A 27,057-nucleotide genomic window follows, 5' to 3' on the forward strand; every position below is an offset into this window, starting at 1 on the left:
AATACTAGGACTCCTCTACAGTTTTAATTCCCAACCCAGGAAGGGCCCAGGATATGCCCACGGGGGCCCCAGATGGTCCACAGGGATGGAGGAAAAAAAGGCTGGTGGTTCCAGAACCTCCCTGGTCAGTCAAGGTTGAACATGTGGACACTGCAAAGGAAGCCATCCAGGACTTTAACAGCACCCAGCCCATGGCTGCAAGGCCGGCTGCAGCAAGGATGCCTGTTGACTTGCTGGGACACCCTGGTCAGGCTCCCACAGGCCCCAACCCCACAGGTAGAAAGAAGGCTAAGGGCCACAAGTCCAGAAGACAGCCCTGGCAGTCTGGCTAGCATGACAGAGGCTGGACATGACAGCTGGACAGTGACCACAAGCACAGGGAAGGTGGGGAGAGAGGAGCCACCAGGGACGCTGACTCTAGGCCAGGCACAAACACAGGCTCCAGCTCACATGGGCACCTGGAGGCTCACTAGGACTCTAGGCTCCTGCACATACTGCCTAGAGCTGCTCAGGGATGGGCTCCGGCAGGGCACAGGACTGAAGGGCACAGGCTTGGTAGCCCTCAAAGGGCTCTACGGGTGGTGAAGGAGTGGCTAACAAATAACCCATTATCCGTTCATTCAATCATTTGTTAGTGTCTATTCTGGACTAAGCACAAGGCCCGGCACTGAGAATGCAGAGCTACAAGACAATTCTGGCCTGAAGGGGCTGATTAGGCAAGTGGGGAAAACATTAGTGCGTTCTCTGGGCCTGATTATGTATTGTGCGCTGGGGACACAGGAATAGCATAGGTGAGAGGGATGGAGGAAGCAAGGGTAAGCGATGGAATGGGTGACTGAAAGGCTTGCTGGCTGGCTGGAGGGTGAACACATGAGCAGATATAGATGAAGGATGGAGGGAGGGAAGGAGGGAGGAATGGACGGGTGGATGGACGGGTGGGTGGACAGGTGGACGGGCGGGCGGATGGGCGGGTGGGTGAGATGAAGAGATGAGGGGATGAGGAGCTGAATGGGAAACTGAACGGATGGATGGGTAGGGGGACAAGTGGAAGACGGATGAGATGGATGGATGGGTAAAAGGATGGATTGGTGACTCCGTGGACTGATGATGAGGAAGACGTATGGACCTGTAGGTAGATGAATAAATGGGAGGGTAGGTGTAGGTGGATGGATAGGTGGGTGAACAGATAGATGAGCGGATGGGGGATGAATGGGGGAAGGAAGATGGTTATATGGACAGATAAATGGATGAAAAGGAAGATGTATGGGTGTGTAGGTAGAAAAAGTGATCAGAGAGTGGGTGAGTGGATAGTGGAAAGTAGAAGGGTGATGGGTGGTAGGTAATTAGTGGTTAGATGGGTGGATTGGTGAATAGAAAATTGAAAGATCACCATCTCAGAAATAACAGGAGAGTCCACAGTCAGAGGCCAAAGAAGAACCCTATCTAGAAGGGAACTTGTATCTCAAGCCACAGATGACAGTGGAGCCAGGCTCCCACGGAAGGCCAGAGGGCACCCAGCCTTGGCTGAAAGCCCTAACAGTTCTGCCCCCCTCATCCAACTGCCTGTACTCCCTGGCCCAGGGGGCAGCACGTACCTCTGTGTGGTATGGCTGCGGGCTCTGGAGGCCTGCGGACCTCAGGCACGATGAGGGGTTCTTCGCCCTCACAGCAGGAGAGCATGACGTGGTTGCAGGGGTAGCCCAGGTTGGGGTTGGACTGGCACAACTGGCCCTCGCCCTGTACGCGAAGTCCCAAGCCACAGCAGTCACAGCATTGCTGGAGGGAGAGGTTCAGCCATTACTACCCACTCACCACTCCCTGGTATCTGGTCACACTGGACCCTCGGAGCCCTCCTGCCTGTCTTCTCAATGGCCTATGAGCCTGTGTGATCACTCAGGGTCCCCAGGTATAGCCTAGGGCCAAGCTCAGGGGACAGGCTGGTAAGTGGGATGGAATTAATCTGTGTCTTGTCTCTTCTGCCTGTGTCTTCACATCCCAGTTCCCAACTAGGGCTAGCACAGAAAAGGGCTAACAAGTTTTTTCTGCAATAATAAAGAGCCTCCTGAGGAAAACCTACAAATTACTCCCCAGCTATATCCATTATCCCCTCATCTTTACTAACAGCACCCCAATTCTATCCAGGTCAGCTAAAAGACAGCATTTGCCAGTGTCCCTGGCAGTTAGATATGGAAGTCAATGGGTAGAGCTTTCAGAACAGCTTTTTAACTGGGGCTGACTCAACCTGTAGGTATATCCCTCCTGCACTCCCTCTTCCTCAGGAACACTTATGTGATGGCTGGAGCTCCAGCAGCCATAATGGACCATGAAGTAACTTTGAAGACAGAAGCTACAAGCTAAACACGACTGAGAAGAAAAATAAAAGAAGTTCAGGTCCCTGAAAATGTCATTTAGATTCACCCCACCCCAGACTGCCTAGTTCCAAAAATAAATCCTTTGTTTAAATTACTGTGGTAGATTGATTGCAATTAAGAGCCCAATTATTCACTATTCTCTGTGTCCACTGTCTTTGCAATTGATATTGTCGTATGCACTGCTGCATCCCCAAAGCCTAGAACAGGGCCTGGCACACACTGGTACTCAATGAATACTTCTTGAATTAACTGATCAGTAATTAACAATTGATGGAATTTTCTACGCAGATGATGAGTCCTCCCCTCACCACCTGGTGTGAGCATTACTTCCACTGAGTAGTCCAAGCCCTCGGCCCTCAAGGGCCTTCAGGTCCAGCCCAGCCTTGCTCCCCCATCTCAGGCTATGAACACCCGGGTCCAGCTTGCCTTATACAGGGAGATGCCACAGGTGTCGTTGTCCTCAGCCCCACAGGCCTCGCCCTCCTTGGCCCCCAGGACACCAGCCATGCAGGTCTTCTCCTTTAAGTAGGAGATGCAGCAGTGCTTCTGAGCTGTCCTGCAACAGAGGGTGTGCTCAGCCCCACGCGAGTGCCCACCTGCACAGGACACCAGCATACCCCCAGTGACCTGCTCCAGGGGGGCTACAGGCTCCACTGCACAGAGAGGAAGCTGAGGCTCCAAGAAAGGAAGTTCCCTCCCCAAGGTTACACAGTGAGTAGTCACCAGTGCTGGTGGGTGGGGCATTGGCAGAAGCCGGCAAATCCTGCCGAGCCAGGTGGGTTTCATGTCTCAGCTCAGCAAAGAAGACTCGGGCTTGAGTCCTGTCGGACACAGTACAGTGTGACCATAATCAGTGAGGAAGAAAGGTTGGCACAGAGCCCCCCACAGGGCTAAGAAGGACATGGAAAATCAACCCCAAAAAGGGCTGGGGCAGCACAACCTCCAGGGCCCTGGCCCCTGCCTCCCAGTCTCTGTGGAGCTGCCCTGGGCCTCAGGAGTCAGAACCAGGACCCCAAGGCAGGGGAGGGTCCCAGGAAGCCTGTTTCAGCCCCACTGAGGAAAAGCAGCTCCCAGCGAGGGCTGTGCAGGGATGGAACCAGTGTCCATGAAGGGGTGAGCTTCTCATCACAGGAGGGATGCATGCGTGCAACAGGGCTGCTATTTTGGGTTGAATTGTGCCCCCTCCCACCAAAAAAAAAAAAAATGGTGTTCAAGTACTCAACCCTGGTACCTAGTTAACATGAGGGCTCTAATCAATATGACTGATGTCCTTACAAAAAAGAAGAGACACAGAGATCGACAGACACAGGGGAGAGTGCTCTGTGACAACAGAAACAGAGATTGGAGTGATGCAGCCACAAGCCAAGAAATACCTGGGCTACCAGAAGTTGGGAGAGAGAGACAAAGAAGGATCTTCCCCTAGGGCTTCAGAGAGAATATGGCCCCACTGCCACCGTGAATTCGAACTTCTGGCCTCCAAAACTGTGAGAGAATAAATTTCTATCGTTGTTAGCCACCCAGCTTGAGGTAGTTTGTTACTAGGAAACAGAGACAGCTGCTTAGATCAAAGCCCCAGCGGTCTGGATGGTGCATGCTTTCGCCACCAAGTAGCCTCAAATTATGGGACAGCAGAAGATAGAGGAAAGGGACAAGTCAGAATTAAAACTTTTTCTAAAGAAGGCAGAGTGGGCTGGAAGTTAGGAAACATGGGGTCTAGTCCTGGCCATGCTGCCAATTAATTAGCTATTTGGGTTTGGGTCAATCATGTCACCTCTTGGAACCCCGTCTTCCTGGTCTGGTAATATAAGTAGGTTGGAAAGATGGTGTCCCTGGAGAAAAGAGGGTACATGGCTGACAAGCTCTTCTCTGGGACCTAGCAGGCAGAGGCCATGCGTATAAATGATGGCTTTGCTGACAACTTCAGAGCCAGAGGGATACTCAGCACAGGCAACAGAGCAGGGCGGTAGGAGGTCTGCCTTTTGGAGGTCCAGGGGAAACGTGGAGAAAGGGCAGAGGACCTCCGGCTCAAAGCTAAGGAAAGGAAGCCAGCATGGGCCAAGCACCTGCACAGCAGCAACCACAGAGTGTGGTGGGAGAAGTACCGAAGTGTTCCTAGGCAGGAACAGTCCCCTTTCAACCTTGCTCTAAACTCTACCCCCCTGTGATAGTGCCCGGTAGGCTGGCTACTAACTCATGTGGTTCGTTTATTTTTGGGCTCAGTCTTCGGCTATCCAGATGACCCACAGCAGCCACATCCAAGTTCCCTTTTGCTCCTGGAGGGAGGCACAGCAGGGGCTGAAGTCCAAGGCCAGCAGGGATCTGGAGGGTCCCACCTACCTGCAGACATCACCCTCCGCGCCACTCTCAGGGATGTCCATGCATTCGTCATTATCGATGGCCCACTGCTGCCCGGCTGCACAGCATGTCTCAATCAGGTCCTTGGTGGAGACTGGGGGTGACAATACAGGACAGAGTCACCACCCTGAACAGGGTGTGGTTTCAAGGAGTCTACTGTCACTGAGTGCAGGAGATGCTGCTGGGGCCCATCCAGGTCTCCTTTACTGGGCAGGGACTTACCCCGCTCTCTCTCCCTCCCCCCTTGCCATGCACCTTGGCTGCTTACAGCTCATAACTGTAGCCCTCTTTAGAAAATCGCCTGGGGGGCTCAGTCCACCCATGGGGGGTGGCCAGGCGGGGAGTACAGTCAGTAGGTGATTCACATGGGGGTGCTGAAGCCTAGCCACTTGTCTCAAAGTGCTATCACACTCCAGAGCTCCCCGTGGGCTCAGGCTGAGGCTGGACTGAGTGAGGCTGACCCAGCTTCGTCCAGCTCCTCCCCTGCTCCACCCTGACAGGACTTCCCAAATGAACACGCACACAAGAATCCCCATCTCAGGCTCTGCGTCTAGGGACTCACTGAGACGGGGCAAGAGATAAGAACACACAACAATAATAATAATGAGGGAGGTTTAAAACTCACTAGGAAAGCTAACGGGAATATATTTGTGAATAGTGACAGGCAGGAATATCAGGGGAAGGTAGATCTTCTTAAAACTCAAAGGCATAGACCGAAGGTTAAAAAACAGATGAGTTTGACTACTTCAAAATTAAAGTTTTCTGTATGGCAAAGAACTCCATGGACATGACTGCTGACAGATTGGGAGACACTTCTGGAATGCCTAAAAACTGACGAGGAATTATCGCTATTTAGAAAATACAATAAACTCCTGAACACTAACAAGAAAAAGATCGATCCCAAAGTACAATAGGCAAAGAATATGAACTGACACCTGATGGAAGAAATCCAAAAGGCATACAGAAAGGTACTCAAACTCATCTTTTCAGAAAAAAAATTCAAACCAATTAAATTAAAGACAAATTAGCACAACAATAAAATATTGCTTTACACCAATTAAATTGGAAAACATTAAATAGTGGGGTAAATGCTGAGCCCAGCTGGAATGTTTGGGCCGGGGGTGAGAGCAGAGAAGGGAGCAGCCAGTCTGGAGGGTGATCTGGCACGACTTACATAGTCAAGTACGTGCATTACGGAGGACCCCACAGGTCCCGCCTGGGTGCAGATCCCAGGAAAAGGCCCACAGGCCCATGCAGTCAAAGGCACGAGGGTGCCCATTTCTGTGTTATTTGTGGAAGCGGTCTGGAGGCAGCCTGGAGGCAGCCTGGGTGTCCCTTACTGGGGGAAGGAGTGGGTGAGATTTGGGGATGCCCTCCACGGAGGGTTCTGCAGCTGTCAGAAACAACAGACCAGATGTGCACGCAGCAACATGAAGCTGGACACATGCACACCGCAATGTGCGGCAACACAGCGCTGAGGAGAGGAGAAGGAAACCACACAAGATCCACCAGGCAAATTAAAAACAGTGTGCACAAAAGAACAGCGTACCTCTTCCAAGGACACGTAAGAACAAAAATACAGGTTAAACAGAAACTTGGCTCGGGGTCGGGGAGATAGGGATAGGAACAAGAATCCAGGAAGAGGCATAGGGGAAGGGGTTACAGGGGATAAAATGCATAGAGAAAGTCTTGCAAAGGCCATGATAAGGTGCCAGGACATGAGGAGCATAACCAACCCAAACATTTGCCCCTGAGGTCTGGAAATGAATTACATTCATAAATAAAGAACACATGAAGCTCCTCTAGAATACCCACATAAATGCTGAGGGCAACAGGGTGTAGTGGGAACATTTTGGAGCCAGACAGGCCTGGGTCCACACCTCAGTGCAATTCTTCACAGCCATGTGAGCATGAGTGGGTCGTTTCTCCCTACAGACTCAGCGTCCTTCCTGGTTAGGAGGATTTATCACGCAATCCATGTAACTCTGCAGGGCTGAGAGTCAGATGAGCCAAGGGGTGTCAGGGGCCTGCAGGGCTCTAGCAACAGAGAGCTGCTAAATACCGTCAGCTTCCTCTGTTCGTGGACTTGGCAAGTCATTGAACTGTTCTCAGTTTCAATCGCCCCTTCTGTAAGACACAGAAGATAAGCTTCAGTAACCACCTGAGGGCTGTTCTGAGGCACCAGGAAGAATGAAAAGAATTCTTGATAACTGGTATCTACCAGAAACAAGTAGCAAACATCACACTCAACAGTAAACATGAGACACATCCCCACTGAAGTCAGAAAGATGACAAAAATGCCCACTGGCACTGCTACTGTTTAGCCACCACCCCCGACCCCCCGCCCTGTCCTAGAGACACTAGCAATCGCAATAAAAGATGGAAAAGGGGGCAATAGAAATATTAGAAAACAGTCATTATTTCAGGTGTTACAGCTTCATCCTCCTAGAAAATCCAAAGGAATCAAAATTAGCAAGTATTGAAATTAATAATAATAATAAATTTAACATGGTGGCCAAAAATAAAATCAACATAATAAAACTAGTGGTTTTCCTATACAATAGCAACAATTAAACAGAAAAGATAGTAGAAAAAAATCCTACTCAAAGCAAAGAAGTCTAGAAATCTATAGTAAACATGCCACTTCTACATGAAGAAAAGTTTTTAACTTGTCTAATGGATATAAGGAGCCCTGGTGGCAAAGAGGTTAAGAGCTCAGCTGCTAACCAAAAGATAAGCAGTTCGAATCTACCAGGTGCTCCTTAGAAACCCTATGGGCAGTTCTACTCTGTCCTATAGGATTGCTATGGGTTGGAATCAACTTGACGGCAACAGGTTTTTGGTGGATATGATAGCAGACATGAATAGAAATACATATCATGTATCTGGATGAGAATATCCAGTACCTCAAAGAAGTCAATTCTATACTTAATCTATAACTTTAATGTAATCTCAATCAAAATCCCAACACGATTTGTCAAACCGATTCTAAAATTCATTTAGAAAAAGGAAATGCTGAAGAGTGCCCAAGAAAATGTATTTAAAAGAAGAACAAGGAAGGTGGGCCTTTATCTACTAGATATAAACATACTATAAAGTTCTAAGAATTAAAGAGACAAGGAGACCAATTGAACAGAACAGAGTTCAGAAACAGAACTATGTACGTATGGGAATTTAGTATATGATAATTCAAACTCAGGAGGGAAAGGATGGACTATTTAACACACGATACTGGGAAACTGGTTATTCATTTGGAAAAAAAAAAGAGTCCTACCTCCTACCATACACGAAAATAAATTCCAGATGGATTAGCTGAACCTTAAAAACAAATCTAATTTGGAAAGCGATAGCAAGAACAGTTGCACAACTTGAAGAATGTAATCAATGTCACCGAATAGTACATGAAGCAATTGTTAAGGTGGTGTGTTTTGTTATGTATATTTTCATGACGATTTAAAAATATATAAAGGTAGTACTAGAAGAAAATAACTTTATAAAGAGAGACTTCTTCAGAAATAAAGTCCGCAATCATAGAGGAAAACCTTAACACAGTTGACTATATCAAAATGTGAAATATCTGTATGCTAAAAGGCACCACACCCAGCCACCAAAACTAAAGTTAGCCCCGCCCCATTACTCTCTTATCACATCCCTTCTTAAAATCTCCTCATAGCACTTATCACTCTGTGAAATCCTTCTGTTTATTTACAGGTTTACTTTTTGGGTTTTCTGTTTCCTTCTTTGTAATGTCAGCTCCAAGAAGGTAAGGGTCTCATCTATCAACCATGCCTGGCACATGGTGGGTGTTCAGTGAGTGAGTGTTGAATGAATCACGGAGACACCAGGCAGTTGAGGACTGCTGCACCCAAGGGCAGGATCAGTACTCACTCTCTGAAAGTAACACGGCAGAGACAGACCTGGCCCGGGGCTTGGTCTCTGTGCCAGGCAGAGCCCAGCCTCCGTCTGCCTGGATGCCACACAGCCAGAACACGAGTCTCTGTGGTGACTGAGAGTGAGGCCCCAAGCCGTGGTTAACTCTCCTCACGTTCTGGAATACTCCCAGTGATGAGGAGTTCACTCCACCCGGGCCGCTTGCCCATTCTTTGCACAGCTCACACTCAGAACGTTCCTTCTTTTACTGGACTGAACTCTGTTTTTCTAAGCCCTCTGCAAGACTGCCTTACAGAGATCTGGAGTGTGTGACAGGTCTCTGGGTCTTAGCCAGAAGAAATGAGATAGGTGCCTATCGGGACAATAGTAACAGCTGAAATGCACTGTGAGCCAGATGCAGGTCCAAGCACTTTAATCCTTACAAGCATAAATTATGAGTGAGTACTGTTACTATTCCTATTTCACAGATGAGGTAGGGGATCAGAAGTACAAGCCCCGATTTCCCCTCTTCCCTTCCCCACCCCAGGCTTCAGTTTCCCCATGTCTGTAGCACGAGTGACTTGATACAGCTGATCCTGAAGTCCATTCTGTGACTCTAACCATTGCCAGCCTGAGAGGTGGCCCAGTTTCCATGGGAATGGTGTTCTCTTCCTGCTCGTCTTGATCCCATGCCAGGTTTCAGCCTATGCTTGGCAGAATTCCCACCATTCTCTCCTGGCCTTTTCCACCCCAGCTTCCCTTCTTTTCAGACAAAGGAACTTAGGGGCCATGATCCCATAGGCTGGGAGGGCCACCTACTCTAAGCAGGAGGGGGAATTTACGCCGGGGCCAAGTGTGGCATTGTCTGGCACTGTTCAAAATGTGGGAGGCAGGGCTAAGCAAAGCCAACAAGATGTGTGCCCCTCATCTCTTCATCCAGGGCCCCATTCCCCGCCCCACCTCCATCCTTCAAGCTCAGCTCCGAGGCCCTCTCCTCCAGGCCACCTTCCCCAACCACCCTCTGTGCTCTCCTAGTCTCTATCTTTCTCTACGGTTCTTTTTAAATTCCTGAGCACCAACCTTTAAAAGTCCCTGCCCTGGGGCCCCTTCTCTTCTCTATCTACACCCTTCGCCCTGGGTGATCTCATCCCAGGTCTGAGCTCCAAACACAGATACTCCCCAACTTAAGACCTATTAAAGTTACAATGAACCTCACTTAACAACCGTCTGGTTTTTTGTTGCTTTTTTTTTTTGGTACATCTTATCTGTAGTAATTTACATTGAAAGGATTAGCTTAAGTTTTTTCTAAACTAAATCAAGGGCTTGAGTTGCTTGAAAACATGGACCCAAACACTGATCGCTTTGCTAAAGTCAACAGGCAGATTCAGAAAGAAGTTAAGATGTTACCGCAAAATAGACGAAGAAAAAAAGAAAAGGACTATACAGAAAACTCTAGTTTTCTGACTAGAAACACCATCCCCATTCCCAGGGATTATCCAGATGATCCAGAACCTTCCATAAGTGGAGTTATTACCAAAACTGACAAAATGCCAATGGCGTCCAACCCTTCCTCATCGTCAGAGTACATTTTTACGATTTGTGTATTTTTCATATATGTATCTATTGAAGTATATCTGTAAGTTTACATGTAATATTTCCAACGCCCAAAGACAAGATGAAATTCATAAAGATACTGATAATAAAAGGCAATAATAATGAAAACTAAAAAAAAAAAAATGAGGTATTTGACTTCTGTCAGAAGTGACTTACAAAGGAGCTGTTAGAACAGAACTCCATCCTAAGTCAGGGACCACCTGTACCATCTTTGCTTTGCTCCCTCGGTATTTCCGTCTCCAGCCCTCAGGTTCTGCAGACCGATGCAATGGAACCTCCATCTGATGTCTCACTGGTATGCTGCCTGACTCTGTTCAGCTCCTGAGTTTCCCCCAACCACCTCCTCCCCTGAACTTTGTTGTGTAAGTAAAGGGCTCCACCATGGTCAGGATCAATTACTCCATCCCTCACTGCCCTCCTCCTGTCCATCACCCACTGGTGCCACCTCCAAAATGCATCCAGATCCATCCACCTCTCCCCTCACTTCTGCCACCATCTCTGGCCTCGACAGACTCTCTGCTCTCATGTCTGTCCTCCTCCAGTACATCACCAGGCCAGAGTCAGAATGATCTTGCACAAACATAAATCACATCAGGTCATTCCTCTGCCTGCAAGCCCCATGGTCCCTACATGGTATGGCCCTGCAGGACCACCCCTCCTCCCCCCCACCCATCTCCTTTCTCTGGTTCCCTATCTTACCTACTTTTCTCTACTCTTGGAACTCCTCAGGCTCATTCCTGCCCCAGAGCCTTTGCACCCGTCGCACTCTCTGCCTGGAATCCTCCTCCCCTTCCCCGTACCCCACTACACCCCTACTCTCTACCAGGCTGGCAGCTTCTCCTCCACCTAGGATCTCAGCTCCTCAGAAAGGGCCTCCTTTGACCTCCATTTCTTAACTAACCTCCAACCCAACCACTCACCGCATCACCCTACTTAGTTTTCCTTACAACGCCTGGACTTTGCCAGCCTTGAATTGACTTGGGAAACTCTGGAGCTCCACAGACCCCACTGGAAAGCCACTGCCCTACAGATAAAGTGCCCTCCTTGCTGGGACAATCAGGGCCTCCACAACAAAGCCCCAGCCTCGTGCCCCAGCTCTTACCTCTGCTCCTGCCACACATGCTTGTTCTCACCACGACAGCACATGCTGTTGCATACAGGCAAGTTCCTTCCTCTACCGTGTCCAGCTAGCAAATGTCCCCCTACCCATCCTTAAAAAGCCAATCCAAAGTGTCTCCCCGTCCACTGTGCTCCCACCAGCACCCACGTTTGTCCCAGGCAGGGCACACAGCCTCCTCTGTCCTCCCTGTCAGTAGCATACACTTCCACCATGTTGTCACTCTCAGGTGACAGGCCGGCCTCAACCACCAGACTGCAAGGGTTTCAGAGGCTGAGGATGGGTCTAAGTTATTTCAGGGTCCCCAATGTCCTCACGGAATGTGGCGGTAGAGGGAGTAGACCAAGCCCCTGATGTCCATCATCTCATCTGAGGTTCATCTCAACAACATGAAGTCAGTAGGACTCTCTCCATTTCTTAGACATGTCAACAGAGGTTCTCGGAGTTAAAGACACATGACCCAGGGGTGCAGGGTTGGAAAAATCAGGACAAAGAACTCAAACCCCAGACTGTCCACCCTCCCTTCACACTCCCTCCAAGAAGCATTTCTACCATGGGTGATAAAGATGAGTGTAGATGTGTCTTTACCACCACTGGGAGCCCAGGGGGTCAGTTGGACCTACTATTCACTCCTCTGAGCCTCTGTTTCCCCGCCTGTAAAATGGGCAAAAGACCCCTGCAGTGCAATGGATCCCTTTTGTATGGCCTTTCTTGTCATGGTCTTGTAACTCACATCCAAGTAACTGGGTGGGACTGTGCAAACAAGGTAATTGTAGCCCACCAAGGGGACTGGTCAGTTTTGCCATGCCTCTAAGCTTCAAAGAGAGCTTACTCCAGAGCAGAGGGAGGATCCCAATACCACCGAAGATGAAGAGCCAGGAGAAGAGTGTGTCCTTTAGACCTGGGAGACCCTCCTAGACCCAAGAGACAGAGAGAGAGCTGTAACACTGAAGGCGGCAAGATGGTGAGAAGCAGCAGCAGAGAAACACCAGCAGCAGAGGCAGTAGAACCAGGAGACCAACAGGAGACAGCATGGTGGGCTTCCTGGCCCACAATGCAAGACAGCTGAGCGCCTTTGGGCAGGAGGCTTGCTGGTGGAGTAGGGTGCCTCCAGGCACTTGACGGAGCTAGGTTTGTTGACCCATGGGGCTAGAGCTGAACACCTTCAGGCTGAGGCTTACTGGCAGAGTGGGGTACCTCAGAGCACTTATCAGCAGAACTAAAAGGACTTCATAACATTTGCCCAAGCAGAGTTCAGGCCAAGGTCCAAAGAGGTTTGTAACACTTCCTAAGCAGGGCAGAGGCCAAGGAGCCAGAGAAAGGCCTGCCCGGAGGCACGGCTGAGAAGAGACTGCCCTGAAGGAAGAACTATATCCTGAGCCTTCCTGAACCCGAATTGTAATCTGTTGCTACCCTAATAAACCCCATAATCATAAGTATGGTCTGTGAGTTCTGTGTGGCCATTGCAATGAATTATCAAACCAGCAGAGAAACAGAGTGCCATGGGAGGTACAGTTGGTGTCAGAATTGGTAAAGATGGCGGACAGAAGAGGCATCTCTGACCTCTGCCTCATAGGAATCATTGGGCTGCTGATCTTGATTCTCCTTCTCCTCGTGAAGAGCGAGGAGATCGGATGTGCCCACGTGCCATTTTTACAACCCCCCACTCGCCCCCACCTCACAGAGTGGGGAGGTGGGAAGTTTCCGTGTCAGTGTCTGTCTACCAAGAGCCAACAACAGTGCTCAGTAAACATTACCTCCCTGTCCCCCGATACATAAACGGTGTTTACAACGAAGGGAATGAATAGAGGAACAAACTAAAGAACAGACGAGTAAACGGGTGGACAGGACGATCTTCCCCTTCAGCAGAAGATGCTGCTGGAGCTTGCAGCACTGCCCAGCCCTGCCTTTTCTGCTTTCCTCTGAGATTTCACTGACTTTCCAGCTTCTGTCCACTTTGCCGCTTGGCATGAACTCAGGCCAAGAGGGCGTGTGGCCTTCCTCCCTACCAGTTACAGGTGATGAGAGGTGAAGGTGGCATCCTGCTGTGACAACAAGAATGCTGGCCCACCCAGGACTAACAGGACACAGCCCAGCCCCATCCTGGCTTGAAACCTCTCTACCCCAGTGTACTTCTCAGCATCAGGGCGGCCAGGGCCCTGGCTGTAGGGAGCACGCTACCCCTTGCCCCAGCAGGATGCCCTCCTCTGGTAACCCTGGTGTCAGGGAGAGAGAAAATCCGCTTTGGTAAACAGTTCACCACCATCGAGTAAAGCCAAAATGTGCAAGCCCAACAATTTGGTCATTTCACTCTTAGCTACATGTCTGTGGGCACCTGCAGACGGCTGCTCATAATAGCCCCAAACTGGAAACAACCTCAGCACCCAGTGCCAGGAGGATGGATGAGCAAACTCTGGTACAGTCACACAACGCATATGAACAAACTGCAACCACACGCCACCACACGGGTGAATTGTACAAGCATGATGCTGGGGGGAAAGAAGTCAGTCATCAAAGAAAACTACATGCTTCCTTTTATATGAGGTTCAAAAACAGAGGGAAGGAACCCAGAGTCAGATTGTGGGGGTGGTAAATCTGTAAAGAGGAGGAAGTCAGGGCCACAGTAGCTGTAAAGCCGAGAGGTATGACCAGGGTGGCCGGCCATGCTGTCTCCATTAACCGGTGCTATCGTGGTGCCTGCTCCAAACGTTTCCGCAAGCTGTTCACACAGGCTCCACAGACTCTTCTATACACAAACACATCCCAGTAAGATCATTACTGCAAAAGGTAGTATGATTAGAAAATTCTACGGTCAAAGATAGACAGGCAGATGGATAGATAGATGCCTTCGAGTTGACTGTGAATTCTGGCAACATTTTGCACAACAGAATAAAACACTGCCTGGTCCTGCATCATCCTCACAATTGCCAGCATATTTGAGTCCACTGTCGCAGCTATGGTACCAATTCATCTCACCGTGGGTCTCCCACGCCCTCCTTGACCCTCTTCTTCACCAGACATAATGTCCTCCTCTAGTGATTGATGTCTCCTGATAACATGTCTAAAGCAAGCAAGTTGGACAATCTTCTGTTGTGATCCATAAGATTTTCATTGGTTAATTTTCAGAAGTAGATCCCCAGGCCTTTCTTCCTAGCCTGTCTTAGTCTGGAAGCTCTGCTGAAGCCTATCCACCGGGGGTGACCCTTCTGGTATCTGAAACACTGGTGACATAGCTTCCAGCATCACAGCAACGTGCAAGCTACCACAGTACAAAAAATTGACAGATAGGTGGTGGCGAAAGTCAAAAGATTCTTTTTAAACTGTTACTCAGCGCTTCCCCTTCTAGGAATTTAATCTACTGAGAGACTCAGGAGTGGACACAAACACGCATGTCACGGATGCTCACCAAAGCCATGTTCATGACAGCAAAGGCCCCCAAACAACGGAGATCTCTGTCACAGAGCAATGGTTACATCATTTGTGTGACATCCATCCAATCTCACGCAGCTGTTAAGAAGCATCAGGCGGATCTGATGCACGTGTGTGGAACAGTTTCTGAGATGTGCTGTGAAGAATTCTAAAAGGCACAACACTAGGCAGTGTGTGTAAGAAGCTAACCTTTGTCCTTCTAAAGGGATGCGTGAACGTGCACGGAGTACTTCTGGAAGCAACCCCAAGAAACCGGTCACTGTGGAAGCCTCTGGGGAAGGACCCAGCCCTTGCGAGAGAGGGAGGAGTCTGACCTTTCACTGTTGACCCCTTTTTTATTGTTATTTATTTCTTATCTCATGCAGGTATTGCCCATTCAAGAAACATTGTTATAAAAAGATTCCAAGATTCTGGGGATGCTAACCTCCTTTGATCACAGAACAATGGGTGCCCTGACACCCCAGCAGGAAGTCATGACCCTCTAGACAGTCCCCTCTCTGTGACATTAAAGCCTAAAGAATTCCAGCTTTGGAAACTCCAAAGAACAACCCTTACACCTGCAGGCAGAGGAGGAGCCCGCCACCTCCGCCAGGCCCCCTGTTTGGACAGGATGTTTGTGGGGCCTGAGCAAACAGCTCAGACAGTGTCAGCAGTGGAAAGCGCCACCAGGCTTTGTGCTCTTCTGGGGGGTGACCTGCAGCCCCCAGGGCCCCTTGATTCTTTTTACGACACCTGCAACGTAGATAAACAAGAAGGGTCCTTGAGCATGGCTCCTGTCTTCCAGCCACACCGGGCCCGGCCCAGGAGAGATCACAGACACAGGCTGGGAATGGCTGAGAAACAGCAGAGCTGCTAGGCTGAGGCCCTGCCCGCACCCACTCAATTCACCCCATGGAGATGTCGTCCTCAATGCCCAGCTTGAGGCAGCCCTAGCCCCACTCCTTCATCACCCTATTCTACCTCCTCCATCTATACTACTCCATCTACTTTGTGGGGACTTGCCCTGTCCCACCTTCCTGGGTTGGTGCTTGTCCACCTGCTCCCACCATAGCCCTGAGTCTGGCCAGGCCATGGCTTGGTCACTCAGGCCTGACATCCCACTGTGGGGCCTGGGCTGAGCCTGCTTCATCTCTTCAGCTCTAGGAGGAGGGCATAGCGCCGTCCCTATGGTACAGATGAGCAGGAGGTGGCCGAGTGCAGTGCAACAACTGCAGGAGGGGCAGAAGTAGGCTTTTAACCTGGGCTGCATGGCCCCAGAATGCCGGCTTCTCAGCACCACTCCAAAGGAAGGAAAGGAAAGAGGGAGGGAAAAAGGAGGAAGGGGGAGTTCCAGTTCCTCATTCAGCCCCAATTATTTCAAGGGAAGCAGGGCTCATACTGCCACTCCCTCAGGCCCTTCCTCAAGCCCAGCTCTTAGCTTCTCAGAGAGGGATTCCGGGTACACAGTGGCATCTCAGCTGCCTCCTGCCCTGGTCTGCACAGAACTGGGGCTGAGAGGCCTCCCCCACCAACTGGGGCTTAGGACCATGCTTCACCCTCCACCTCTGCAAGCCCAGGGTGCCCAGCACCCAGGCAGGAGCAGTTTCCCGGCCGGCCCCACACCCCTCGCCTGCCCTGGGATGGAGGCTAGGATTCCTTTGCCCATGCAGAGCAGGGGTCACTATAGGAATCATCACCACCCAGCAGGAAAAATCAAGGCCCAGAGAAGCCACGCAGCGTGCCCAAGGTCTCGCAAGAGGTCCTTAAATGGCAGGCTTACATTGTGAGAAGCTGTTATCTCCTGAGCCCAGGAATGGTGGGACACAGGGTCAGAGGCCTGAAGCAGACTCAAGGAGACTGTCCTCGCTCCCTCCCCAAGCAGGCCCAGGTATGGTGCCATCTGGGAAATGAAGGGCTCTGACCGCATTATGTGAACACAGCCCCAAACACTCAAGGAGAGCGGGCACCCTCGGCCAGACCCAGGATCTGGGGCCTACAAGTTTTCCAAAGGTCTGAAAAATGTTTGACCCCTGGCTCTGGGAGAAAAATGCAGAGGCTCCAAAATTCAAATAGAAACAGAAAGATGTTCACTTAAAGGTCTATAACCTTTAATAAGATATCAGCTAGTCAATTGCAGCTCTGCTCAACTCCGAAATGGAGGTAAATAGCTTGTTACAAAAACCAGTAGAGGTAAAACTGGGGCTGCTTCTGACTTAGAGGGGTGAGAAGGGAAGAACTTACATTTGCGGAGTCCTGGTGGCACAGTGGTTAAAGTGCTCAGCTGCTAATCGAAAGGTCAGCAGTTTGAACCCACCAGCTGCTCCACAGGAGAAAGATGTGGCAGTCTGCCTCTGTAAAGATTACAGGCCTGGAAACCTTATGGGGCAGTTCCACTCTGTCCTATAGGGTCTCTATGAGTTGGAACCAACTCGATGGCAGTGGGTTTGAGTTTTGGTTTTCTTTATTATGGACTATGACAAATCAGTAAAACCAGTCGCCAGGGAGTCAATTCTGACTCATGGTGGCGCCATCTGTGTCGGAGTAGAACCGTGCTCCACAGGGTCTTCAGTGGCTATTTTTTTGGAAGTAGATCACTAGGCCTTTCTTTCATGGTACCTCTGGGTGGACTCGAACCTCCAACCTTTCAGTGAGCAGCCGAGCATGCTAACCATTTGCATCACCCAGGGACTCGGTGAGCTATGATAAACCAAAGCCAAAAACTAAACCGATTGTTGTCGAGTTGATTCTGACTCACGGCAACCCTATAGGACAGAGTAGAACTGCCCCATAGAGTTTCCAAGGAGCGGCTGGTGGATTCGAACTGCTGACCTTTTGGTTAGCAGCGGAGCTCTCAACTACTGCACCACCCAGGCTAGGATGGGGACTTTTAAAGTTGTTACCCTACTTAATTCTCCCCAACAGCCCTGCAAGTTTTGGATAATTATCTTCCTCCTACAGCTGAGGAAAATGAGACTCAGAGAGGTTGAGCTAATAAGTGAACTAAGACTAGAACTTTGTTCTGCCCAACTCCAAAGCCCAGGCTATCTTCTGCCTCAAACTGACTTCAAAATATTTTCGTGTGATCTATATCGCAATGTGAGTTTGCAGGTTAACTTTAACTCACACCTGACTAGTTAACACTTGAAGGACTTTAATGAGATTCAACACTCCAGAGGTTAACTGCTAAATTCAATGTGAATTTTGTCATCCAGTCTGTGATGACTGCAAAAAGAGTAACAATTCTTTGTAGCTCCTCCCATTAGGGGTGGTGTGTATTTCCCTACCCCTCGAATCAAGGCTGGCCCATGACTAAGATGCTTTGCCAACGGAATACCATGGATGTTAAAGCTGAAAAGGCCTGGCAGCTTCTGCTCTCTCCTCTTGAGACCCTGCCAAGCCGCCAGATGAGCAAGTCTGGGTTAGCTCACTGAAGAATGAGAGACCACATGGAGCAGAGCTGAGCCACCCCAGCTGGCTCCCACCTAGACCAGCTGAGGTCATTGCAGACCAGCCAACCCCTAGCTGAGCTGCCAGCTGATCACAGACAAATGAGTGAGCCTAGCTGACATCATCCGTGCCTGGTACAGGTCCACAGGGCCCTGCCCAAATTGCCAACCCACAGGATCATGAGCTAAATAAATCGTTGCAAAAGCTAATTAAAATGCCAATTTAAATGAGAACTGCAGGGTTTGCTGATTCACATAAGGGGTGTCAGAAATAATTTTTCTGGGTAAAATGGATCGTGTTGAAGACAAGTGATTTGCTACAAATAGTGTATAGGCACGTCACTGTTGCATAAACAGGGGTCAAGAACCTGAGAAGCTCATCCAATACCTTTGAAGAGGGGCTTCAAGTGGAGACCCCCCTTTGATACTATGCTTCCTCACTTCACAGAGGATTCTGTCACCTAATATGACCAGCTGATCCCATCATCAAGATTCTGCAGCATTTGATGAAAGGAAGATGCCTGTCAACCAGGGGGTATATACTGTTGAGCAGGTCAGGGACTGCAACCTTGAAAGTGTGGTATTTCCCTACACTTACAGGAAAAGGTCGTATAGCTCTTTCTGCACCTGCTTGCTAAAAACAAGTCTTCATGTGTCGCAGGACTCAGCCTGAGATCCGCTTTCCTAGTACTCAATCACCTGATAGTGAGGTTATCATCAAGAAGACCCAAAGGAGAGGTTTTCATCTTCCTTCAGTCATCAAAAGCTGCCAAAATTCATTAAAAAGAACCCAACAGATGTGAATTGTCACACTGGCCTAAGTCACTGGGCAGCAGGTTCTCATCCTACTACTTGAGGCTGGCTTTTACAAGTAAATTGAAAATTAGGACATATATATTTTAGCACCATTCCATCCCGGATTACTACCCAGCTATACTTTTTAAAAAATTGCATCTGCCACTCTTAGAAATCATAGTGTTTTTTAAAAACATATATAAATGGATGATAAGAGCCAGTTTTCTTACTTTTAGAGCAGGATTTAACAGGCAAAAAAGGAAGGCTTGAATAAATCCTGTGGCACTGGAATAAAGTTGGAGACATCAGTATAAAACTCATATTTAGCTTAACATTTATACAGAGGGATAAATACAGAAACAAGTATAGATGTGTATATGCATGGGTTAGTAGTCATATACATATAATTCCTTGTTCTGTTTACTGAGAAAGCTGAGAAGCAACAATACCCCTGTAGCACTGAGCACACCCAGTGTCCAGGTTTTGGTTTCTAAATACCATTCTCCAATAAAAAGAACCATGGCTCCATTCTAGGGCTGGGGCAGGGAAAATACAGAATGAGCCCCGTTTCTGGTACTCTCAGAAAGGAAAGGAATGCTCAAAAAACAAAAGCATGGGGTATGTCAAAAGGGGCACAGGAACCAACATGAAAGAGTTCCCAATGGGCAAAGCTGGAACAATTTGAGCAACACAGTAACACAGTGTTGGATTACAACCCAAAATATGAAATAAATATACATGAGACCATCATGATATAGTTCAATCACTGAATAAATAAATGGGGGGGGGGGGGGGAGACAAATCTTCCTTACAGAAGAATCTCAAATAATATACACAGATACTCCTTCCCTCAGTTTGATCCTCCCCCACCCCCACCTCAAGGATGGACTGGATTAGTGACTTGCTTGCAAAGAACAAATATGGAAAGGTGAAAAAAGGTAAATTTTACAATAGAGAAACCCGGGAAACACTACCTTAGCCAAATGATCAAGTTAATATCACCATGCGAATATCATGTACCCACCGATATATGATATGATGAGAAGGGCACATCATCTATGTGGTATTCTTTTCCAAAACCCATAATCCCAATCTAATCATGAGAAAAAAAATTCAGGCCCAAATCAAGGGACATTCTTCAGACTACCTGACTAGTACTCCTCAAAACTGTCAAGGTCATGAAAAACAAGGAAAGACTGAAAAGACACTCTGTCACACATCAGAGGAGACTAAGGAGACATGACAACTAAATGCAATGTGATGTCCTGGACTGGATCCTGAAACACAAGGGTGCATTAATGGGAAAACTGGTGACATTCAAATAAACTCTGGAGTTTAATTAGCAGTCATATACCAGTGCTAGTAACTTAGGTTTGACAAGCCTACCATGGTATTATAAGATGTTAACAACAGAGGAAACTGGGTATGGGGGGATATGGAAATTCTCTGTATTATCTTTGCAACTCTTCATAAGTCTTAAATTATTCCACAATAAAGTTCATTTAAAAAATACGTACTGAGAGTTGCTGGATACAACCTAAACATACAAATATTAGAAAATAAAATGTCTAGATTAATATTATTTACAACAGTATCAAAAACATCAAATAGTTAAGAAGAGATCTAATTAAAGATGTGTAAGACCACTTTTAATAAAGGTTATGAAACTGCTGGAAAAAAAATTAAAGAAGACCTAAATAATTAGAGGGACATACCACGATCATGAGTTGGAAAACAATACTGTTAAGACATCAATTTTCCCAAAATTGATCTACAGGTTCAACACAATACCAATCAAAATCCTAGCAGACTTTTTAAAAACAGAAATTGACAAGCTGATTCTAAAATATACATTGAAATTCAAATAACCTAGAATAACCAAAAAATACCTTGAAAAGAAAGAATGGAGCTGGAAAACTTCTACTACCAGATATTAAAAATTACTATAAAGCTAGAGTAATCCAGGCAATGTGATATTGGTGCAAAGATAAACAGACAATGGAACAGAAAAGAGACTACAGAAATAGATCCACACAAATGCAAAATGGTGCAACCATTTTGGAAAATGATATGGCACTTCCTTAAAAAGCTAGAACTACTATATGATCAAGCGATCACACTCCTGGGAATATATCCTAGAGAAATAAGAGCCTTCACACAAATAGATATATGCACACCCACGTTCACTGCAGCACTGTTCACAATAGCAAAAAGATGGAAACAACCTAGATGCCCAACAACGGATGAATGAATAAACAAACTATGGCACATACATACAATGGGATACTACACAACAATATGGAACAATGATGAATCTGAGAAACATCTCACAACATGGATGAATTTGGAGGGCATTATGCTGAGTGAAATAAGTCAATCACAAAAGGACAAATATTGTATGAGACCACTATTATAAAAACTCATGAAAAGTTTTACCATAAAAAGAAAGTCTTTGATGGTTAGCAGAGAATGGAGGGGTGGGGAGAGAAAAACACTAAATAGACAATAGATAAGTGGTAACTTTGGTGAAGGGTAAGATAGTACACAATACTGGGGAAGCCAGCACAACTTGTCCAAGGCAAGGTCATGGAAGCTCCATAGACACATCCAAACTCCCTGAGGGACCAAATTACTGGGCTGAGGGCTGAGCGCTGTGGGGACCACAGTCTCCAAGAATATCTAGTTCAATTGGCATAATATAGTTTATAAAGAAAATGTTCTATATTCTACTTTGGTGAGTAGTGTATGGGGTCTTAAAAGCTTGTGCACAGCCACCTAAGATATTCCACTGGTCTCACCCCATGTGGAGCAAGGAAGAATGAAGAAAACCAAAGACACAAGGGAAAGATTAGTTCAAAGACTAATAGACCACAAGTACCATAGCCTCTACCAGACTGAGTCTAGCATAACTAGATGGTGCCCAGCTACCACCACAGACTGCTCTGACAGGGATCACAATAGCGGGTCCTGGACAGAGCTAGAGGAAAATGGAAAACAAAATTCTAACTCACAAAAAAAAGAAAAAATGACCAGACTTACTGGTTTGACAGAGACTGGAGAAACCCTTAAAGTATGACCCGCGGAAACCCTTATAGCTCAGTAATGAAGTCACTCCCTTCAGCCAAAGATTAGACAGGGCCATAAAACAAAACGAAAGTAAATGGGCACACCAGCCCAGGGGCAAGGACTAAAGGCAGGAGGGGACAAGAAAGCTGGTAATGGGGAACACAAGGTTGAGAAGGGGAGACTGTTGACATGTTGTGGGGTTAGCAATCAATGTCACAAAAACACATGTGTATTAATTGTTTAATGAGAAACTAGTTTGCTCTGTAAACCTTCATTTAAAGTACAATAAAATAAAATTTAAAAAAAGAAATAGATCCACACATACATAGTCACTTAATTCTTGATGAAGGTAACAATGTAATGCAGTGGAGGAAAGATGGCCTTTCCAACACATGTTCTTGGGTCAATCGAATATCCATTAGGAAAAAAAATTAATTTTGACTCCTACTTATATCACACAGAAAAAAATTCCAGATGGACTGAGAATCTAAATATGAAAGGCAAAACCACAAAAAGTCTAAAATATTACATAAGAAAGCATCTTTATGGTTAAGATTGTGTGTCAACTTGGCTGGGCCGGGGTTCTCAGTGTTTTGGCAGTCCTATAATGTTGTGATCACTTCCCTGTTGAGATTCGATATGCGATCATCTCCATGATGGGATCTGCTGTGAATAGCCAACCAGTTGAAAGGAAATTTCCTTGGGTGTGTGAACTTCATTGAACATAGGCAGACATTCTAGCAAGCCTTGGGGACTTTTTGCTCGTGCTGTATCCTGCAGCTGGCTCCTCCTGTTCATGTGACCTCCAGTTCTTGGGACCTGAGCTAGCAGCTTACCTGCAGTCTTGCTTGCAAATCTTGGGATTCATCAATCTTCACAGCCTATGAGCAAGAGCTCTGCTCTCTGATTGCCAGTCTTGGGTTCATCAGCCCCTGCAGCTACATGAATCAGGAGAAGCCTCTATCCTGACCCATAGACTTGGGACATTCCAGCCTCTACAACCGCGGGAGTCATTTCCTTGATATAAATCTCTCTACATATTTATCTGTTTTACTGGTTTTGCTTTTCTAGAGAACCCAGCCTAAGACAATGATGTTGGGGTAGACAAAAATTTCTGAAACAGGACATCAAATGTACCAACATAAAAACAAAGGTCAATAAATTGAACTTTATTAAAATTAATAACTTGTGTTAATCAGAAAACATCATTAAGGGAGTAAAGGCAAGTCACAGAATGAGTTAAGATACCTGTAACTCAACAAAGGACTCATAACCAAAATACATAAAGAACTCCTACTAATCAGTAAGACAAAGGTAACCCAATATAAAAATGGGAAAATGACAAAAAATGGACAATAAGATGAAAATCTGCTCAACATCATTACGTATCAATGAATACAAATTAAACCATAATAAGATACCAGTACACATCTACCAGACTAGCAAAAATCAAAAAGAATGATAACGTCCAGTGCTGGTGAATATGTGGAGCAACTAAGTCTCATTCGTTCCTGGTGAGGATGTTCACAGTAACTGTATTCATCACGGACAAAAGCTGAAAACAACCCAAATGTCCATTAACACTAGAACAGATAAATAACCCATGATTTCTTCATACAACAAAATAACGAAGAGCAGTTAACATTAATACTGCTACATGCAATAACATGGATGAATCTCAAACACATTATGCTGAGCTAAAGAAGCCAAACAAAAACAAGTTCATGCTGTATGGTTCCCCTTATTTAAAATAAACTCAAGAACAGACAAAATTAATGTCACTGAATTGTACATGTAGAAATTGGTAAATTGGTGTATGTTTTGCCATATGTTTTCAACAATAAGAACAACAAAAAAAGAGCAGGCAAAATAAATTGGTGGTGGTAAAAATTGGTTGTGGCAAGAGTCTGAACGGTGGTTTCAATGGGAGGGTGGGAAGTGCAGCAAAGGAGAAGGGACACCAGGAAACATTCTGGTGTGCTTGAAATGCTTCATATCTTGTAAAAATCATTGAACTGGAAGCTTTGGGAGATGGTGGCCAATCTGTCCAACGGCCTGTGGACAGGCCCCCCTCCCTCTATGACCTCTCAGGGAGCAGATGGGATATTCACCTGTCACTGGTATTTTAATAGGTGATTTCTGTTCAGACTCTGACAAACAATTAAAAGCCAACTCTGTGTAAAAAGAGAAAAGGGGTTTGCACAAAAACGTGCTGCCTGATTCAAAAGTACAAAAATTCTTAGCTCTGTTCAAAAGGAGTGGCACCATGAAGCCAAAAGAGCTGAATGGTGGCCAGCTACCATTACTGAACATTTTGATCAAAGATTCCATAGAAGAATCCTGATTAAAAGGGGGATGCAGAACAGAATTTCAAATCCTCACAGGCTCCAGACATCCTGGAGCCATGAAAGTTGGATGAGCCCCTGAAACTATCACCCTGAGATAATCCTTAAACCTTGAACCAAAAATATCCTACAAAGTCTTCTTAAAACCAAACAATAGATTAACTAGTAAAATATGACTTCCTCGAGCATTATGCTCTTTTTGAAGAACAATCTACACGGGATCAAACTGACAAAAAGCAACTCGAAAGATTAGATAGGAACCTTAGGGGGCAATGCATTTATGCTAATGGGAGAGGAACAACTCCGAAAAAAGGGTGAGAATGGTTACACAACTAGAAGAATGTAATCAATGTCACTAAATTGTACATATAGAAATTGTTAAATTGGTGTATGTTTTGTTGTGTATATTCTCATCAACAACAAAAGAAAAAAGAAAGAAAAGAAAAAAAAGGAGCAGTATCATTTTTAGAGAATACCACCCTAGAGTCACCAGAAATATGGAACCTGTAGGAAAACCGAAAACCTGAATGGGGCCAACTCCATCAATGAGGGGGAAATAACTTTCCAAGAACAACAAAAAAAAAAGAGTCAAGCACTCAGGACGCAAGTAGTGCATGGCTCAAATCATAAAAATGAGCTAGTCACTACATCATTCCAGAGTCATAACACCACAAACATCTTTTCCAAAGAGTGTGTGGCCAAGGGTTGACCTCATATGGCCCCTCACCAACTGGTAGACCTCCATCTAAAAGGAGAGCTCTTCCTCCCTCCACCCAGTGTCCCACTTGGGCTACTAGGCCATGTTCCCCTATGCTCTTCCAAGATGAGGTCTACTATGGCCTCCAGATCCTTTCTTTCCTCACTGTCCTGGAGGAAGCCTCTACGGATCCCTCCCAGTCCCCTGGGCTGGATTTTCCAGTCACCTTCACTGCCTTCAGGGGTAATTTGAACTGCAAATAAACCATCCAGACACTTGGGATTTTTTCTGTTCTTCTTCCGAAGACATTTTGAGTTATGTTTTTCATTGTTAGCTTAAGAAACTGCTGCTACTGAAGAGACTATATTTTTGTTGAAAATGAAGTTTGATGGAATTTCAGTGCTTGGAATAGTGTTTTGTACGTAACATTTACAGACGACTCTTTTAAACGACTTAATTCTATTTTATTGCTCTTTCTAGATATTTTAATTCCCAATCCATGACATACACATACAGCTTAATAAAAGAAGATGTCTAACTAAGAGGCAATTTCGGCTTTCCCAGACCTGCATTTACTATAAGAGAAATGCAAGCATTACTTTCTTTTTACCTTAATAAATGGTGATTGATTTTTAAAAATGCAAAAATAAAAATATCCCATTTTTTCCAGAGTAGCAGGGGCGGGGGTTTGAGGACCATGCTTTCAGGGGACATCTAAGTCAATTGGCATAATAAAATCTATTAAGAAAACATTCCGCATCCCACTTTGGAGAGTGGCACCTGGGGTCTTAAACGCTAGGAAGTGGCCATCTAAGATGCATCAATTGGTCTCAACCCACATGGTAAAAAGGAGAATGCAGAACACCAAAGACACAAGGTAATTATGAGCCCAAGAGACAGAAAGGCCACATAAATCAGAGACTACATCAGCCTGAGACCAGAAGAACTAGATGGTGCCTGGCTATAACCGATGACTACTCTGACAGGGAACACAACAGAGAACCCCTGAGGGAGCAGGAGAGCAGTGGGATGCAGACCTCAAAGTCTTGTAAAAAGACCAGACTTAATGGTCTGACTGAGGCTAGAAGGACCCCAGAGGTCATGGTCCCCAGACCTTCTGTTAGCCCAAGACAGGAACCATTCCCAAAGTCAACTCTTCAGACAGGGATTGGACTGGACCATGGGATAGAAAATGATACTGGTGAAGAGTGAGCTTCTTGGATCAAGTAGACACATGAGTCTATGTGGGCAGGTCCTGTCTGGAGAGGAAGTGAGAGGGCAGAGGGGGTCAGAAGCCGGCCAAATGGACACGAAGATAGAGAGAGGGGGGAAGGAGTGTGATGTCTCATTAGAGCAAGAGCAACTAAGAGTACATAGCAAGGTATAAGTAAGTTTTTATATGAGAGACTAACTTTGTAAACTTTCATTTAAAGCACAATAAACATTAAATATATATATATAATGCATTATGGTACAGGCCACAAAAAAAAAAAATCCCATTTTTTAAGAAATAAACTTTTTTTCTCTTAGAGGCTAACAGGAAGCTGGGAACCAGTGCTGTCCAGAGCAACTTCCTGCCAAGCCCCAGGTGACCGCACCGGCCAGTGTTTACCCAGAAGTCCTGCCTGGAGAAGGGGCAGCTGCATCAGGAACAGGCCCCAGATGCGGCTCTGCCGGAGCAAGCCAGGGCCAAGGGCCAAGGGGTCTGGTGTTGGAGGTTGTAAGCGTGGGTCAGCAGTTCTCTTCTGCAGGCCAAAGGTTCCCAGATGGGGCCAGAGTGGGGCCCTTTCAGATCCAAACTTCAGGGACTCGCCTAGAAACTATCCATTTCTCTTTCTCCCTTCCCTACGCAGGTCATGGCCCCGCCAGGCCTGTCCTGCCTAGACCTTGACAATGCACTGACCGAGCTGATCTCTTCCTCCCTCCACCCAAGTGTATCCTCCCTTTAACCCCTTCCTTTTTTTTTCCTGCA

At 46.7% G+C, this 27,057-nt stretch overlaps 1 protein-coding gene across 3 annotated transcripts in view; it reads right to left on the minus strand.

Annotated features, from left to right (window-relative positions):
* Nucleotides 1–27,057, minus strand: part of FBLN2 (fibulin 2) — a 124,671-nt gene that overhangs the window by 28,302 nt on the left and 69,312 nt on the right. For all 3 annotated transcript variants that reach the window (XM_049862516.1, XM_049862517.1, XM_049862515.1), the window contains 3 exons: nucleotides 4,710–4,821; nucleotides 2,799–2,928; nucleotides 1,596–1,776 (listed from right to left, as the gene is read on the minus strand). In XM_049862516.1, the coding sequence (XP_049718473.1) occupies nucleotides 1,596–1,776; nucleotides 2,799–2,928; nucleotides 4,710–4,821 (423 nt within the window). The remainder of the gene's footprint in view (nucleotides 1–1,595; nucleotides 1,777–2,798; nucleotides 2,929–4,709; nucleotides 4,822–27,057) is intronic.

Source organism: Elephas maximus, chromosome 20, assembly GCF_024166365.1.
Source record: "Elephas maximus indicus isolate mEleMax1 chromosome 20, mEleMax1 primary haplotype, whole genome shotgun sequence".
Classification (NCBI taxonomy): Eukaryota; Metazoa; Chordata; class Mammalia; order Proboscidea; family Elephantidae; genus Elephas; species Elephas maximus.